At 36.7% G+C, this 15,832-nt stretch overlaps 2 protein-coding genes across 3 annotated transcripts; both read left to right on the top strand.

The window, feature by feature from the left end:
- The first annotated feature begins 586 nt into the window (after window positions 1-586).
- LOC148815093 (myelin-associated glycoprotein-like) lies at window positions 587-9,030 on the top strand. The gene is made up of 8 exons (XM_088904988.1): window positions 587-730; window positions 1,387-1,764; window positions 2,511-2,798; window positions 5,063-5,329; window positions 5,777-6,040; window positions 6,580-6,685; window positions 7,892-8,036; window positions 8,561-9,030. The coding sequence occupies exons 1-8, from the start codon at window positions 697-699 to the stop codon at window positions 8,609-8,611; spliced, it is 1,533 nt and encodes a 510-aa protein (XP_088761114.1). The 5' UTR covers window positions 587-696; the 3' UTR covers window positions 8,612-9,030.
- A 1,321-nt stretch (window positions 9,031-10,351) lies between these two features.
- Window positions 10,352-14,105, top strand: LOC148815092 (free fatty acid receptor 3-like). Of its 2 annotated transcripts, none has more exons than XM_088904994.1 (2): window positions 10,352-10,437; window positions 13,109-14,105. In XM_088904994.1, exon 2 carries the CDS (start codon window positions 13,154-13,156, stop codon window positions 14,018-14,020), a length of 867 nt encoding a protein of 288 aa, XP_088761120.1. In that variant the 5' UTR covers window positions 10,352-10,437; window positions 13,109-13,153; the 3' UTR covers window positions 14,021-14,105. The 2 variants fall into 2 exon arrangements, with proteins under 2 accessions (XP_088761120.1, XP_088761119.1); XM_088904993.1 differs by lacking the exon at window positions 10,352-10,437 and adding an exon at window positions 11,641-11,797.
- The last annotated feature ends 1,727 nt before the right edge of the window (window positions 14,106-15,832 follow it).

The raw sequence follows: 15,832 nt of genomic DNA, 5'->3' as shown, positions 1-15,832 counted from the left end.
GCTTGGAGGCCATTTGAAACACTCCAAATAAAGTAAAATGAGGAATACTTTTTTTATGTTGACGTTTAGGCTTTATACACATTTTATTTTCAGGCCTTTCAGGATCGTAAGTGAAATACTGTTCACAAAATAAAACATAGCCTAATTAAAACTAAACTGCAAAAGAAAGACTTTTAGGTGTCTTGACATCCTTTGTGCTCATTACATTATTTAGCGCCTTTTTCTCATCTGCGTAAGCTTAAAGAGCTCCACAACATATTTTAGGCACAAAAGAGAGCTGTCCGCTGCACATTATATGATAATAAACCAATCTTATGAAATCCAGAACACTTTCAATTTCAAATGTTTCTGTAAAGCACCAAACTGCAAAAGTAAAATGATCTGTGTAACTACAGAAACTAAAGCTTTACTTAGTAGGGTTAATAGAAACTACAAAAGAAATATTCACTGTAACTGCTGTTAAGACCAAAGCAGTAGCTGTATATTTCCGGAAACAAAACACAACATTTCCTTTGATGTCACCCAGACCACAAATGCCATTTTTAAACCTGAAGTTAAAAAATAATATAAAGAGTGTACACGAAGAGTGTTGCCATTCTCCTTTGTCTTCACATCAGTGTGTTCAAAAAGAATGCCTTGTACTGGGGATATCTAATTTTTAATATTATTTTGGAAGTTAACCACAAGAAAGTTTCAATGAGTCCTTTCCTTATTTATTTATTCTTGCAAGGTAAGAATATTTGACATATTGCTTAATAATTAACTATTTTTGTGCATGTGTGAATTATTACAAATGTTCTTTTCTCTGGAATTTATAAAGGGAAAATTACATTACACTGTACCTTAATTTTACTAAATCAACTGTTACTGTAGTAACTATATTTTTATGTAACTGTTCGGGATTCAACATTTAAAAATGGTCAGGAATTGTAATAGCTACTGTATGTAAACATTACTTTTTCTTGGCTCTTAAAATGTAAAAATATAAAGTATTTGTTAAGTAATTTTTTCCTTTATTTCTTATTTCTTATTTCATTATGGAAACGCATTGCTGCCACCAAGGAAAAAAAAATCCTCGTCCTTATCTCATAATTACGACAAAGATATCTCGGAATTACGAGAAAATTATTTTTTTGGAATTAAAAGAAAAAAAATTCAAATATGGCAATTTATAAATATATCTAAAATGTATAAGAGTGTAGGTATTATAGGACATTGAGCTTTGTAAATTGGAAGGACAATATTTACAAAGAAAAATATACAATTCTTTAACAACTGTATAGTCAAAGCTGTTTCAATGGGAGTTCTCAAGATACAGCTAGCTATATTTGTCATATTAATACGTTAGTTTTCTTACAGACATTTGTTCCAATTTTACTCTTTCAGGTTTTGCAGACCTTTGTGATGGATGGACAGTGACATTGCCAAAGCACATGACTGGCCTGAGAGGGTCCTGTATGGTCATCCCATGTAGTTTTGATTACTCTTCTGATCCTCCTAAAAACTTTATAGTGGTCTGGTATCAATATGCGGGTCGTGGTTACCCTCTTGTGTTTGATGAAAGGAATCCAAACAATGTGATTGACAAGTTCAGGCAGCGAACGAAGTTGGTAGGAAATGTGGACGCTAGGAACTGCAGCCTGAAAATTACTGGCCTCGACATGAGTCACCATAAGGAGAAAATTTATCCCTGGGTGGATCCTGATTATATTTCTTGGCGGATTTATGCATTTTACGACACAAACGTCGAGCTTCGAATCCAAAGTAAGGGAAATGTATTGTTTGTATCCTTTTTTCTCGTTGTCAGGTAGTCTTCCAAAGTGTTACTGTAAATGAAAGAGAAAAGAATTGTCTCAGAATCAAGAACAAAATGTACACACAAGATTACAGTCTATAGATTTTTCTTGAATATTTTTACCACTGCAAACATTTCTCCATCAGAATGATTAATTTAATTATTATTATTATTGTTGTTGTTGTTGTTGTTGTTGCTAAAAATATAGTCAAGAGATCTTTAGATCCATACAATACTGGTTCAAAACTGGAGTACAACATCAGGATTTCTCCTGTGGTTATTTGTAAAGGGATAATTATTGTTACAGGCATCAACCAATATAACCCCATTTAACTATATAACAGAGGCCCAAGGAATTTACCAAGTGTCAATATTGATGGTTGCATCACTTCTGTAGTTGATTCTAACTCTGTTAACCCTTTATGATGCTTGTAGATTATAATGCACCAAATGGGGAACAAACTCTATAGTGTGGTTGGTTTAATAGCATGTTCACAAGCCCCTCTTCCCTTTGTGGTGGTAGCGTTGCAATGGTAAGCCATGCTGACCAATACTTCCATAATTCCAAATAAGGGATACAAAACAATGGAGGTACTGTATAAAATCCCCAAAACACATTCAGTTTGCATAAAATGAAAACAAATGTTGCAGAAGCTGTTTGACTTTACTTTTACTTTTTGACTGTTTGTGTCATCTTGTACTCTTGTGCTTCAAGACGATCCCCCAGAGCCGGAAATCACTCTTGAAGGCCCTAGCAAAGAAGGAGAGCTCATGAGTGTCCGCTGCAGCACGTACCACAGCTGTCCTGACACTCCACCGTCTTTCAGCTTCACCGGGCCTGAGGGACAGGTGAAAATCAGCCACATGCCTGCTTACGAAGGCGTGTGGAGGTCAACCGCTGTCCTGACATGGACGGCGAAAAGGACAGATGAGAAAGTCCTCTGTAACGTCACACACCCTGGGCTCAGATCAGCAAGCTTTCAGCTTTCATTGAACATAGAATGTGAGTAATAAAGCTGGAAAATTGTATTTCTTTTAAAAAATTATTTTCCCAAACTGATATAAAATCCCCCCACTGTAGAATGTTTTATGACTGGTCTCCTACACTGACTATTACCATTTCTGGTCATTCATCGAGCTTTAGGTTTAAAAATACTTTTAGGAACATACTGTAAGAAAGGTTACAAATGAAAGAGGAAATACTACTTTACTTCTGCTTTGGATGTTTAAGGTTTTTTATCTTCTTAACATGCTATCCTGTTTTCCATTTCCTTTCTTCTGCTTCAATGATATCTAATTTCACAAGATCAAGTACAGTACATTGTCTGTTTTACCTAATGCTGTGAACTTTTCTGAAGGTCAACACCACCTCAAGGAAAGAATAAATTACTGGAACATGATGCAACATAAAAATAGAATGTACTGTAATCAATTATGTTGTTGTGTATCCCTTGCACGCAGAAAGAGATGGGGATACTTAACTGAAAAACTGTATGTTTAACAAGCTTATATAACTTATTACAATTAGAATTTTACTCTGGCATATTTCAAGAAATGGTAGAATGAGATCCTTGGATCAGTTAGCCACTAGAAACAGGCTTGAGAGGCCGAATAGCCACTTCTCCTTGTAAGCTTAAGTTATTTGATAATCAAATAACATGACACTAAAGAATCTGTCCATTATTTAAGACATATTCTAAATCCATCCCCATCTTTCAGAGTTGTCTGTTTCATTCATCAGCTTTATTTGACTACACTCCACAAACCTATCTCCATTAACCTATTGAGACCTCAAATATCAGTCATCTGATGACTACTCTAGTGGTCTATCTAGAAGATGTTAGGGCCAGAAAGTTGAAGTCCGAAGGCTTCAAAAAGAAAGTTCTCTGCAGAAAAAAGTCTGTGTATGGAGTTTATACTTTGTGCAGCTTGGACTTCACTCCATGTACTTACAGTATATTTTACAGTAGTTGTAGTTTGATAACATCATACATTACATTTTACATGGTTGTCCTTTGTGTTAAAATCATCACTGTTGAGCATTTTGTGAAAATCGATTTAAAATTACTGTGAAATGCTTTTGATACCAGTGTCATCAAATTTGTAATAAATGCCTACAATTAAGTTTGACTTGTTACTCCTTTCCTGTATTGTAGATGCTCCAAAACTGTTTTTGTTTCTGTGCTTAGAAATAGAACATAACCTGGAAGCACAATTTCTGTCTTGCAACAGTGATACTATATTAATTTTCTATTAGATATTCACTCACTTTACAATCATCAATTTTTAAAACTCAGCTTCTTGGCAACAATCCTTATAGAGTACCAGCTCAGGAAAGAATGGGATACATTGGAAAGCATTTCCATCATGTCCACCTGTAGAGCCATTGGTTATGGTAATGTCAACAGTAGAACACTGTGTCTCTTGCAAACTCAATGCAAGCTGACAGACACCCAGTAAATCATAGGAGCCCATGTTGTCCAAATACAGATAGCTAAGAGGACCCAGGCTGATAAATCCAGACTTTACAGCAGCAGTGCTGTCAATTGTACACAGATCCAAGTCCAAAATGTACTTCAAAAATAATTACAAATCAGTGTATGTAAAGCAATAAGGGAACATCTAATTTACGTACCACAGCCAAAGGGGTAATTAGAATCAAGTGGCTATCAAGTAAACAAGGACTGAATTTGCCCTGTCCTAGGTAATGAGCAGATGCTTTGGTCTTGACCATACAGATTAGTGGAAACACATGAGAACATGAGAAAGTTTACAAACAAGAGGCCCATCTAGTTCACTTGGTAGTTAGAAGTTAATTGATCCAAGGATGTCATCAAGCCAATTCCTAAGATATTCAAGGTGCTAGCTTCAATAAACCTCCATAATCCCACAATCCTTTGGGTAAAGAAGTACCTTATTTTCTTGGTTTTGTGACTTATGTCACGATCATAAGATCTAGATGCCAGGATCTTCACTTGAGCAACCAGGAAATGACAAAGAACCCCCAGAGAAACATTTAAATCTTTGTAGATCGCACTAGAATGTTTGCATGTTGCTACATTGTGTAATGCCCTTCCCAAAACAATTAGAGTCTGAATGCTCAGAAGATATAAAATCCCATCTTAATGCATTCATGTTGAAAGCAGCACCTCCTGGATCTCAAGATCACGTTTAATTTTACCCTTTTCCTTTTTTTAGAATTTGACTTTATCTTGTTCTTTTGTGTAGTTCCAATAATGCTGTTTTTAACATTATTTTTCAATCTAGATGTGCCAGCTCAAGTACAGTGGACTCAAATCCCCGAAGCAGTGAGAGAGGGGGGTGCGGTTGTTCTGTTTTGTCACAGTCAGGGATTTCCACCTGCCTCAAACTTCTACTGGTACAGAAAGCATGGCCAAAGAGCAAGTCTTTTAAAAGGGAATTCCAATGAACTGAGAATAACCAACGTGTCCAGAGAAGGAGGCTCATATTACTGCAAGGCAAAGAATGAAGTTGGGGAAACAAACTCAAGTGTCAGCCCTCTGAATGTTCAGTGTAAGTGCTGTTTTTTGAAACAGTATACACTTAAGAATGAAGTTTTTTTGCTTCACAACATTACTTTGTTTAAATTAAGGCTCAAATATGTAGTCCTGAAAATTAATAGAAAATGTTTTCTGATGTTTGAAGTTCCTGGGGCAGAAACTCCAGTTTCAAGCCTTGTTGTAATAATTAATAATTAAGCATGAATACATTAGCCCTTTGAAATCAGACTAGTGAAACTGGTCTCCAGAATCTCACTTAACTGCCATATCTGATTTGATTTGATTCTTTTCACAAACAGAGCAACAGAGTAAACAGTATACTGTATCTGATCACTGAAGTAAGATCAACAACGGTAGCTTCAGGAATAGCTATTTTGACCAGGTAACATTCAGTCCAGAAAGCAAAACAAAAATGTATTCCCAATGCAGTTACGGCCTTGTTCTTCTGTCTGAATTGCAGATACACCAGAAATCCTTCCTGGATCCCACTGTTTATTTAATGAAGGGACATTAAGGTGTGTTTGCCTGGTGGACTCTAACCCTCCAGCTTCTATCACATGGTATTTCAACACATCCTCCAATACTGCCCCCTTTACCAAATCTAGAACAGAAAATGGGAATTTGGTGACTGAGGTACTGACTGGGAAACTGAAATCTGTGGTTAATATCACCTGCTCCCCCAGCAACATCCTTGGGAAGAAATCTTTCCAGCTGACACTGACTGGTAGGTTGTAAATGATCACACTGCTGCAGTAAAATGAAACAACTCAATATTCCAAACAAACAAATAATAATAGAACTAATAAAATGCAAAAACTCTTGAGAAAAATGGTAAAATATCCCACTGTTCAGTAAGATTCTTCTAAAATTAAATGTGATTGTCATCAGTATAATCAACCATTGAATCATAAGATACTTTACTTAGCTACTAAATATTAAGCATTTTTCTATTACAGGAAGAAATAACAAACTGCTGTATTTGCTTCAGTAAGCTGTGCACACGATTAATGATTAACATGATTAATGTCTTAATATGCACATGATTTCTAATGTGACAGACAAATGGGGTGTTTGGTTTCAGAATCATAATTATAATTTCAAAAATACATATTATTTTGCCATATTGATTAACTGACACGTACCTGTAAAGTATTTATGATTGTACAGTATGTCAAACCTTTAAAATTGTTTTTAAACCCCCTGTTACCAGTCTTTCCACTAGAGGGAACTAATTGTCTTTATGAAACTCTCCATGCTTTTCAGTTTCAGGTGACTCAACAGGGAAGATTGTCTTAGGAGCTTTAGGACCGACAGTCGTCCTTCTCATTTTTGCTATTGGGCTACAGAGATACAGGAAAACTCATTCCAAGTAAGCATAATAAAATGAATGTGAGATTTCTGTTTGATACTGTTTCATCTTTGCATTTACAGTAAGTTCAAATCTGTTTCACAAAAAATATTATTTATTATAAACGTTCTCCTCCTTAAAGCCCTGGGTGGCTTAAATATCAAAGATCAATGTATTCTTACATATATCCCTATCTTAAACAAAATGGGATCTGTAGTTGCTGATCATGTGCGGTAGAATGGGGAAGCATGCAAAGTAAACTGTGCAAAGTAACAATGTTTCATATCAGACAAAGGTACTCTAAGACACCTGTACTCAAAGTTGTAAAGGCTGCAGCTAAAAAGAGAAAATAATTTTGTCTGTGTGGTAGCTCAATATGCTCCCCTGTTGCCGTTTGTTTTTGCCTAATGACACGGCAGTGATTAGTACCGCTGTTTAACAGAGCTGAGGCCCTGGGTTCAATTCTGGACCTGGGGTTGGGGATTATGGATATATTATTTGGTTGTTTTCTGTATATTCAATTTGTGTTTGTTTCCAAAAGAACAACAACAAAACAAAATGTTGATCACAAAAAAGCACTAATACAAAAAGCTCATGTTTCGCTTATTTTTCTGTAGACTCTTGTGAAAATGGTCACCTACGTTTTTATATCTGTACGCAGAGAAACACAAGTGTGGTCTACTGCAGTCGCCACATTCTTAATTGAATACATCAGATGGAGCTGATTCTACTCCTTATTTTCCTTCTCTTGCCTGTTACGGCCACGCACGGCACCTGCCACCTATTGCACCTCATCACCTTGTTAACCTATCACACCTGTCTCCTTCATTATTTAAACCCTCATGTCCAACATTCCCACGCTTGTTATTGGAGCCGCTCTCTCTTGTGAGCTCGTTGCCTGTCGGCACACTCCTTCCACGCATTTCTCCCGAACAACTCTTCCGGATTTTCGGCCAAGTTCTTTGCCCTTTGGATTTCACTGAACTTTTCGGATTTGTCTGTCTTCCAGAAAACCAACACACGCCGCATAGGGTCCTGCTTATTCTACGGCATTCAGCCTTATCATGGCCAAGCTGAATCGATTGTATTTTGTAATGGGATTGACTTCATAGGAATGGTGAAACTAGGCCATTGGCTTCTGAACCAGTGGATTTTCTTATACAGCTTTAGTGTGGCTGTTTCAATTACGTGCCGTGGTGAACATGCATCAATTTTGTCTTCATCCAGAAAAACACCTCCTCAGCCCATGCCTCTATCCATCCCTGTAGCCAGGAACACACGAGAAAATACCTGTCCTGACGGGAATGACATTTACGCAAACACCGATTGGCAAGATCTGCAAGAAGCTGTCTACAAAAATGACTGGGGGCAGGTAAGTCACAGAAAAATTACTGGTAATACTGGTAGACACCTTTGTCTTTAACTGTCTTGTAAGGCCAACACCTTTTATTTTTCTAATACTGTATTGTATATTAGAAAGTATACTATAAACTATACCTAATAGCATTAAAGAGAATGCTTTCTGGAATAATCTTTAGGAATCAGGTATTCTTCAATAGACTTAAACCTAAAGTAACTTCATTAATAAAGGAATCATACAGAGATTCAGAGGTCTGGGCTTGCATTGCTATTCTACTCTTACTAAATGATATTTTTGAATTGCTTTATTATACACCTTCACTGTGGTCACTAGTTTCTTTATTGCCAGAACATTACGCAGTGTGAAATCTATTATTTGCAGGCTCTTGCCCATTTTACAAACCAATGTATTTGCACAAAATAGGACTTTGTTAAGAGTTCGAAGCAAACATCTCAGCATGTACATACACCTTTAAAATTTTTCATTGTTGCACTTTTTTTCTTAAAATGAACTTTTCTGGCTTCCCTGTTTTTCAGACTTCAAGCATTGAAGACTATGGTAGTGACAATATCTATGGTAACTGCTGAACTCTATTGTACAACTGGTGAGACCATTTATTCCTTTTGCATGGAATGTATGGTCCAGAAGAATGCAGGACAAATCTAACAGCACAGCACTAAACGGCATAAAACCTTGTCATTTTATTAGTTGATAACTGTCATTTAACCAGTGATTAACTACAATCAAATACGCTGATATGCATAATGTTATACTGTATATTCAACTCTGTTCACCATACAGTATGTGTTACTATGCTATTTTGTATGTTTGTGTTTTATGTTATTGGACTGCTTTGTTTGCTGACATATCTTACAGAATATTAATATGTAACTGTTTAATGACCTTAACTTTGTTGAATGAAATATTTTCTGGATATTTCTTTATATGAGCACATTAGCCATTAGTTACAGACTTTTATTTTCATATGAATTAAATTCATATAAAGGAATTTCTAATAACTTCTAATGAAAGCTTATTGATTTCCAAAAGGATAACATTTTTCAATTCAAGCTTTAATGTCCCCTAGGGTAAATTTGTTTGAGTCTCAAGTAAATAAGATTGGTTTGCAAACAAGTAAGGTATAAACTGATTAGGATTAGACCTGATACACAATGGACAGATACAATGAGCAAATACCCATGAATAATGAATATCATTCTTGGAAAGGGTGAAGTCTCCAACAGTCACATGATGAACAGGATGTCTTTCTAAAACAGAGTATTTGCATATACAATCATCCTGCATCTTTCATTTCAAACAAGTATGGCTTGTTGAGCTCTTAATTGCAGAAGTATTGTTTTTTTCTATATTGCAAGCTTGAAATTCAATGCACAACTAGATTCTAAGACAGAATCATACTGTTCAGATTCCAGATATATAGTAAATCACTGGAAAGTACTTAACACGTACCTCCTAAGACTCCCAGGAGTCTCCCCGGTCCTCTCACTCTGCAACACTTTCTTTCTCTTTGGCCTAGTGCATAATTCAAAGGCTGACAGACACTCTCCGGTACAGAACACAAGTCACTCTGTGAAAATTAGTCTGTGATTTCACTCTGTAAAGAGCAGAAACTACATGGAAAGTGCATTTCAATCTGAGAACAGGAAGCACTTCTTTGCCCAATGGGTTGTGGGAACAAGCTATCCCGTCTTGTTGTTGAAACCAATACCCTGGCTTCTTTCAAGAAACGACTGAATGAGATCCGAGGATGGTCAAATCTAGCAAATGACCTCTTCTCATTGATATTCGTTCTTCTCATGATGATGATGATATTTCAGAATAATATAAATGTTGCTTGCACTGTTACATTCTTAATCGGAGTATAACATTTTGACCCTCTTCAATTTAAAAGAATATTCTTTTTTATTTAAAAGAATAATTTGGATATATCGTACTTTACTGTATGTCCCAAAAAATGCTAATGTTTCCCATTTGCTGTGTTTTTAACATCTCTCAGTATACAAATATATGCCTTGTGCTAGGGAGTAAGCAAACATAGATTCTGCAGATTACCTGGATTTGCAATGTGTAATTAAATCTTTATTTCCTTCCTGCAACAACTTTCTTTTTTAGGTCAAAGGGGACAAAACCATAATATTGTAAACAAATAGTGCATGGGTGCTATTCCTAAGCTCTATGCTTTCTAAACACATCTAAGAGAACGTAAATAGATTGGGGTGAATTCTGGGGCTTTTCTTCCACATTACCGGTTTATAAGCTAAATTCTATAATACTAAATTCTTCTGTAGTTTCCTGTTTACTTTTATGATAGTTATTTAGTTTTTAGGAATGAGGAAACCCACTGCCTAAATCCAACATCGAAGAGGCTAACAACACAGTGAGCTCCTCAGAGGTGAGCAAAGGTTTTTATTCAGTGTTTTTACTGAAACTCCAGTTCTTTTATACACTCTATATATGTTTATATCTTAAATAGCATAGTTTATGTTTTTACTTGGAGTTTACCTGACTTATTGGAACAAGCAGCGCAAAATTGATGATGGTCTTTTAAAAAATGGGAATCAAATCCAGGACACTTTTCACATTGATATGATCAGCTGTACGTGTAATAATATCTATCACTGTGCCGACGTGTCATCACTAGAAAGAAAAGGAAAAAGGAAATTTAAAGCCATGATTAAAGGATGTGTCATTATACTCTATACCTTCTCCAAAGCAGTCGAAAACATACAGTATATAATAAAAGACATATATTTCTTTAGTAGTTTCTCACATGGTAAAAGGGCAAACAAAAATTAATAATAAATGTTGAAAATAATAATAAGAGTCATCACACAGATGTTAGAGAACTGGTGAATTGCCATAAATGTTTAAGGCTTCTGGTAACCTTGAGACACAGAATCACATAAGTACTAATGAAATATATTAATGATGCTATAAAAAGTGTTGCATCTTTGCACTGGCTCATGGTGAAATTTACAATTGTTTTAAACTAATTAAATCTTCTATTTAATTAGAAACATTTTACGGCTTAAAATTCATACCCAAAAGAAGAATTACCTTTTTCTTTTCTTTCTTCAGGGATAAATTTTTGGAGATTTTGGAAGTTCAAAATCTACTATGTACTACGTCGTCTCTGCAGTGACACATTCTAATTAATAGAAATTTGTACTCCACATCTTATTATAAAATATATGAAAATCGGCTAATTATAGATTTGACTTTACTCCATAAGGTTAATCTGAATTTTAGGTTTCTTGCTGTTCTTTGCAGTTTTAATTAAGCTGTGATGCATGCCTTCCAATCAGCCAGCTAGAATATTATGTGGGTCAGTTTTTGCTTCACAGCTTGAGTGCCATACTAATACTTTTATCTTTACACAGCCAGTATGCAAAGATTGTGTGTTTATGAAAAAAGGTCTGCACTAAAAATAAAGCAGCTTCTGAATATGAAGTCTTTATTGTAGTTGTTGAATAAAAGCGAACATTGTGCTTGTCACTACATCATTGAACATTCAGCATAGAATTGCTCATCACAGCGTTTCGGTCCTAGTTTTCACTCTTCTCTGTGTTCTAAGTATAAAGTTTGAATATTCTACTATGCATGGGTTTATAATATGCAGTAAAGCTTGGTGTTTCCTACTGATGGCAGTGTCAAAAGACAGGTTGGAAAACTATTTACAGAGGTGCATTTGAGTCACAGGAGAGAGATCTCTGGAAAGTCTGAGAGAGAGATACAAGGCATCTGCAGGACAGGTAAGAGAACAAAGACAGAATAAAGACTTTTCCTTTGTTTTATAGGATGAGGAATAGGAATAGGGAGGGGAGTCATGAGACAGTCCATTATCATTAGGTCATCCAAGTACACCAGAGAGTGGGTGGGGGGCTTTGACTCCGGGGCCTTCTGTTTAAGCATCTTGGGGGAGCTTCAGAGGCCAAAGAGCATCACTCTGAATCACCACAGCCCATGGGCCCTTAAGATTTGGGTTAAGATACCATAGTCAGGTCTACTTGCCAGTGGCCACCACCGAGATCCAGCAGGGAGAACAAGGAGGAGTAGGTGGTAGCAGAGCTAGGTAATCCAGAGATATGGGATAGAAATCCTTAATGCTGACAGCACTGAATTTCTGTGGTGAGATAGTGGTGAAAGCTCTACTTTCCTTTGCCTAAAGTCGATCACAAGATCTTTCGTATTGCTGACATTTAGTTCTAGGTTGTTTAGGCTGCACAATTCAATTCATTCAGCTATTTCATTCCTGTATACTGACTCATCGTTGTTTGTAATGAATCTTATGAGAGTAGTGTCATCAGCGCACTTGAACATTTTGTCTGAATCTGAATGTGTAATACAGTCATTTTTGTACAGAGTGTCAAGCAGAGGTGATATGACACAGCCCTGAGGAGTTTCCATGTTCAAGTTGAGAGGCTTAGAGATGACATCCTCCTTATCAAAAAGTTTGAAATCATGTTAAAAGCAGCACTGTTTTCAATAAAGAGGATTTGGCCATACGTGTTGGGTGCTTCTGCATCTTGAAATATATCAAGAAGACCAGTAAGACTGCATCATCCACTGACTTGTTTTCTCTGTAGGCAAACTGGCATGGTTTGAAGTTCCTTAGACAGGAAATTAACTATACTGTAAGTCGCTTAACAACTATTGTAATAATAGACATCAAGAGTACTGGTTTGTAGTTGTATTGTTACTGTTTTTTGATTGGTTGCAATGATGAAAAAAAATAATGTAGAGAAGATGTGCTTCTAGTCACTTTGGAAAGTGGTACCCTTAAACTGATATAGTAATATTGAGTAATATTTTGCCAGTGGCAATAAGGTGGAATTGTTCAAAGTGTACTGTTCAAAATGTACTGATCTTGTCGGTTTTACAACAGGAGCATGTATAAGAGAGACATTCATCCATTTTAAAATGGAAATGTGAATTGAATGGACCATATTTTGTCATCTTGGTCAGCCAAAACTATATTGCTACAGATATAACACAAAGAATATCCTCTTGCTTCTATCTTACCATATCATTTTACTTAATGCTTCTTTCTTGTTCTGCTGCAGGTGCCCAGTAACCTTCTATACTGAAGACTCAAAACAACCACAGAGATGGATCTGCTAGCGCTGGCTGTTTACATTATAACCTTCCTTACAGGACTGCCATCAAATGTGCTGGCGCTGTATGCCTTCAGTTTGAAGGTGCGACTCAAACCCCTTCCTATCGACATCCTCTTGATCAACCTGACAGTCTCAGACCTCGTCTTCCTGCTCTTTCTGCCCTTCAAAATGACCGAAGCCTTCTATGACCAGCGGTGGGTCCTGCCCAACTTCCTCTGTTCCCTGAGCGCGTTTATCTTCTTCTCCACCATCTACATAAGCACTCTCTTTCTGACAGCAGTGAGTGTTGACAGGTACCTTGGAGTGGCCTACCCCTTCACGTACAAGAAGAAACGTCATCCGCTGTATGTCATCATGGTCTGCATCTTCTTCTGGATCTTCTCCTCTGCCCACTGCAGCATTGTCTACATAACAGAGCACTTCCGACCAGAGAACGTGTCTGATAATTACTCATTGTGCTACGATGACTTCACAGAGGAACAGCTGGCCATCCTTCTCCCTGTTCGTATCGAGTTGTGTGTTGTCCTCTTCTTCATCCCCCTTATAATCTCAGCCTTCTGCTATTTGAATTTCATCCACATCCTCAACACCCTGCCCAACATCAACCATAAAAAGAAACACAGAGCTATTGGCCTGGCCTTGGGAACTCTGCTCGTGTTCATCCTCTGCTTTCTCCCCTACAACATCACTCATATAGTAGGTTACATCCATAGGAAAAGCCCCAAGTGGCGTAGGTTGGTGCTCCTTCTCAGCACATTCAATGCTTGCTTGGATCCCATCATCTTCTACTTCTCTTCTTCTGCTTTCCAAGAAACCTTCAAAAAGTTTTTTTTTATTCAACAACTAAGAAGGAAATAGAAAAAAAACTAAACTCTTGTAGTTTATAGTACGTTGGGCCTCCTTTAGAGAGACTTCAACACAAACTGGGTTATCTGTGAACTTATGTAACAGGCCCAATACTGAAAGAGACCTGATTTTTGGTCAAGTGAGTGGATATTGTTTTAAAGCCACCTTTTAATTGTATTGCCTTAGAAATTAAAAGATTGAGAGGGGATGTAGGAAAACTGTTGTATCAGTAGCACAATATCAAATCCAATTTGTCACTATTTCCTATTAGGTTGTGTTATCTTGCTTTAAGTAAGCATGGTTTTCCATGTTTTAGAAAACACTTTTTTGCACTAAAACATTTGTTAGCCTAGAGTGAATAGTACTATGAATTCCAGAATTGTCTTAATTCACAATTACCCTAATTGTTACAGTATATTATGTCTTAATGTAACATTGGATCCTGCTTTGAAATAAGTTATATAAAAACACTACAATGCCTTTACCAAGAAGCAAATTTGACCTCTGTAGTGTACAGTATGTTGCTCCTTTTAATGGTTACTGAATAAAACACTCATTGTGGAATGTGTTCATAATATTTCCTTATAAAACATAGGTAAAATGCTGCAGTTTAGATTTAAACAGTAATATTTGTTTTAATTGGCAGTTGAAGGAAATAAATAAAAAATTTCTCTTTGACAAGAATGAATACAACTTCTAAATTACCATATGGTGACACTTCCAAACAAAATAAATATTTTGAAAATGTGTAGCACACACAGTGTATTGCAGTTGGCAATATAATACTTCACCACTTTTGAGGAAAACGACAACTCCCAGTAAGAGAAAATTCTCTGAATTTTCCAGGCACCCAACAAAGATGAGATAAAATCTTTGGATCTTTTTGCTACAAGCCTCTTCCAACTTGCCCACTTTCAAGCCATTAGTCTTTTATTATGTCACAGGCTGCATAGCCCTATTAGAGATGTTTGGTAGTAATAGGAGAAGAGGAGTATCCCTGTAGTACTAGCACTTGTACTACAAACACTTGTACGGTAACATGGCTCAATACACTAAGCCAGTTACCATATTGGTGTCACCTCCTCTGAAGTTAAGAATGTGTAAAAGTCTACTTTGACAGATCTTTGACCAATGATTCCATCTCTAAAGGAGTTATCCACTGACAAGGAAGTGCTGTGTGTTCTCATAGCTCATAAGCAATCATGTTAAAATCCCTGGAGAGGCAAGGACAAGGGCCTCTTCATTCATCACTCTTGAAAGCCACAGAGTCATAAGAAAAGTTAACAAATGAAAGGAGGCTTATCATGACTTATCTGGATTTAGAAGTTATGTGATTCTTAGATCCCATCCAGTTTTTTGTTGAAGGAAGCCAGGAAGTCAGTTTCAACTGCAGGGTCGCGTTCCCTGTCCAGGACTCCCACAGCCCTTCATATAAGAAAGTTCTGACTGTTCTTAGTATTAAAAAACACTTCAGCTTGGTTCCACTTGTATCCTCTTGTTCGTGTTTCGGTTGCTGATTCTGAGGAAGTCCACTGTGTTGATAGCTCCGTGAAGTTGGCCCCCCTACAGAGCTTTGTGTATACTGCTGTCAGTGGCTTTGAGGATTTGGATATCAGTTTTCAATCAGGTTCTCAAGAAATTGTCTCTGATCAGTGATAAACCATAAGAGCCATCAAAGGGAAGTGAGGGGTCAACTGCTGTTGTCAAATGGACAGATTTGTGTAAGCAACAAGTAAGAAAGATAACAAACAGTCTAAACTGCCAAAGTTTGGCAAAGGATATGAATTTGTGCTGATAAAAATTATAGTGGTAACTCAAATTTAA

The sequence above is a fragment of the Atractosteus spatula genome, chromosome 25 (genome assembly GCF_055471065.1).
Source record: "Atractosteus spatula isolate fAtrSpa1 chromosome 25, fAtrSpa1.hap1, whole genome shotgun sequence".
Classification (NCBI taxonomy): Eukaryota; Metazoa; Chordata; class Actinopteri; order Semionotiformes; family Lepisosteidae; genus Atractosteus; species Atractosteus spatula.
Note: the sequence above shows the minus strand (reverse complement) of the source record. Positions and strands in the feature narration are given on the sequence as shown.

Bases quoted from the DNA above. Each gene is read 5' to 3' on its own strand.
- LOC148815093 (XM_088904988.1), top strand. From the start codon at position 697: ATGAGTCCTTTCCTTATTTATTTATTCTTGCAAG. The intron at 2,799-5,062 runs GTGAGTAATAAA...TTTTCAATCTAG, and splicing joins GCTTTCATTGAACATAGAAT to ATGTGCCAGCTCAAGTACAG. The intron at 5,330-5,776 runs GTAAGTGCTGTT...TCTGAATTGCAG, and splicing joins CAGCCCTCTGAATGTTCAGT to ATACACCAGAAATCCTTCCT.
- LOC148815092 (XM_088904994.1), top strand. From the start codon at position 13,154: ATGGATCTGCTAGCGCTGGCTGTTTACATTATAACCTTCCTTACAGGA.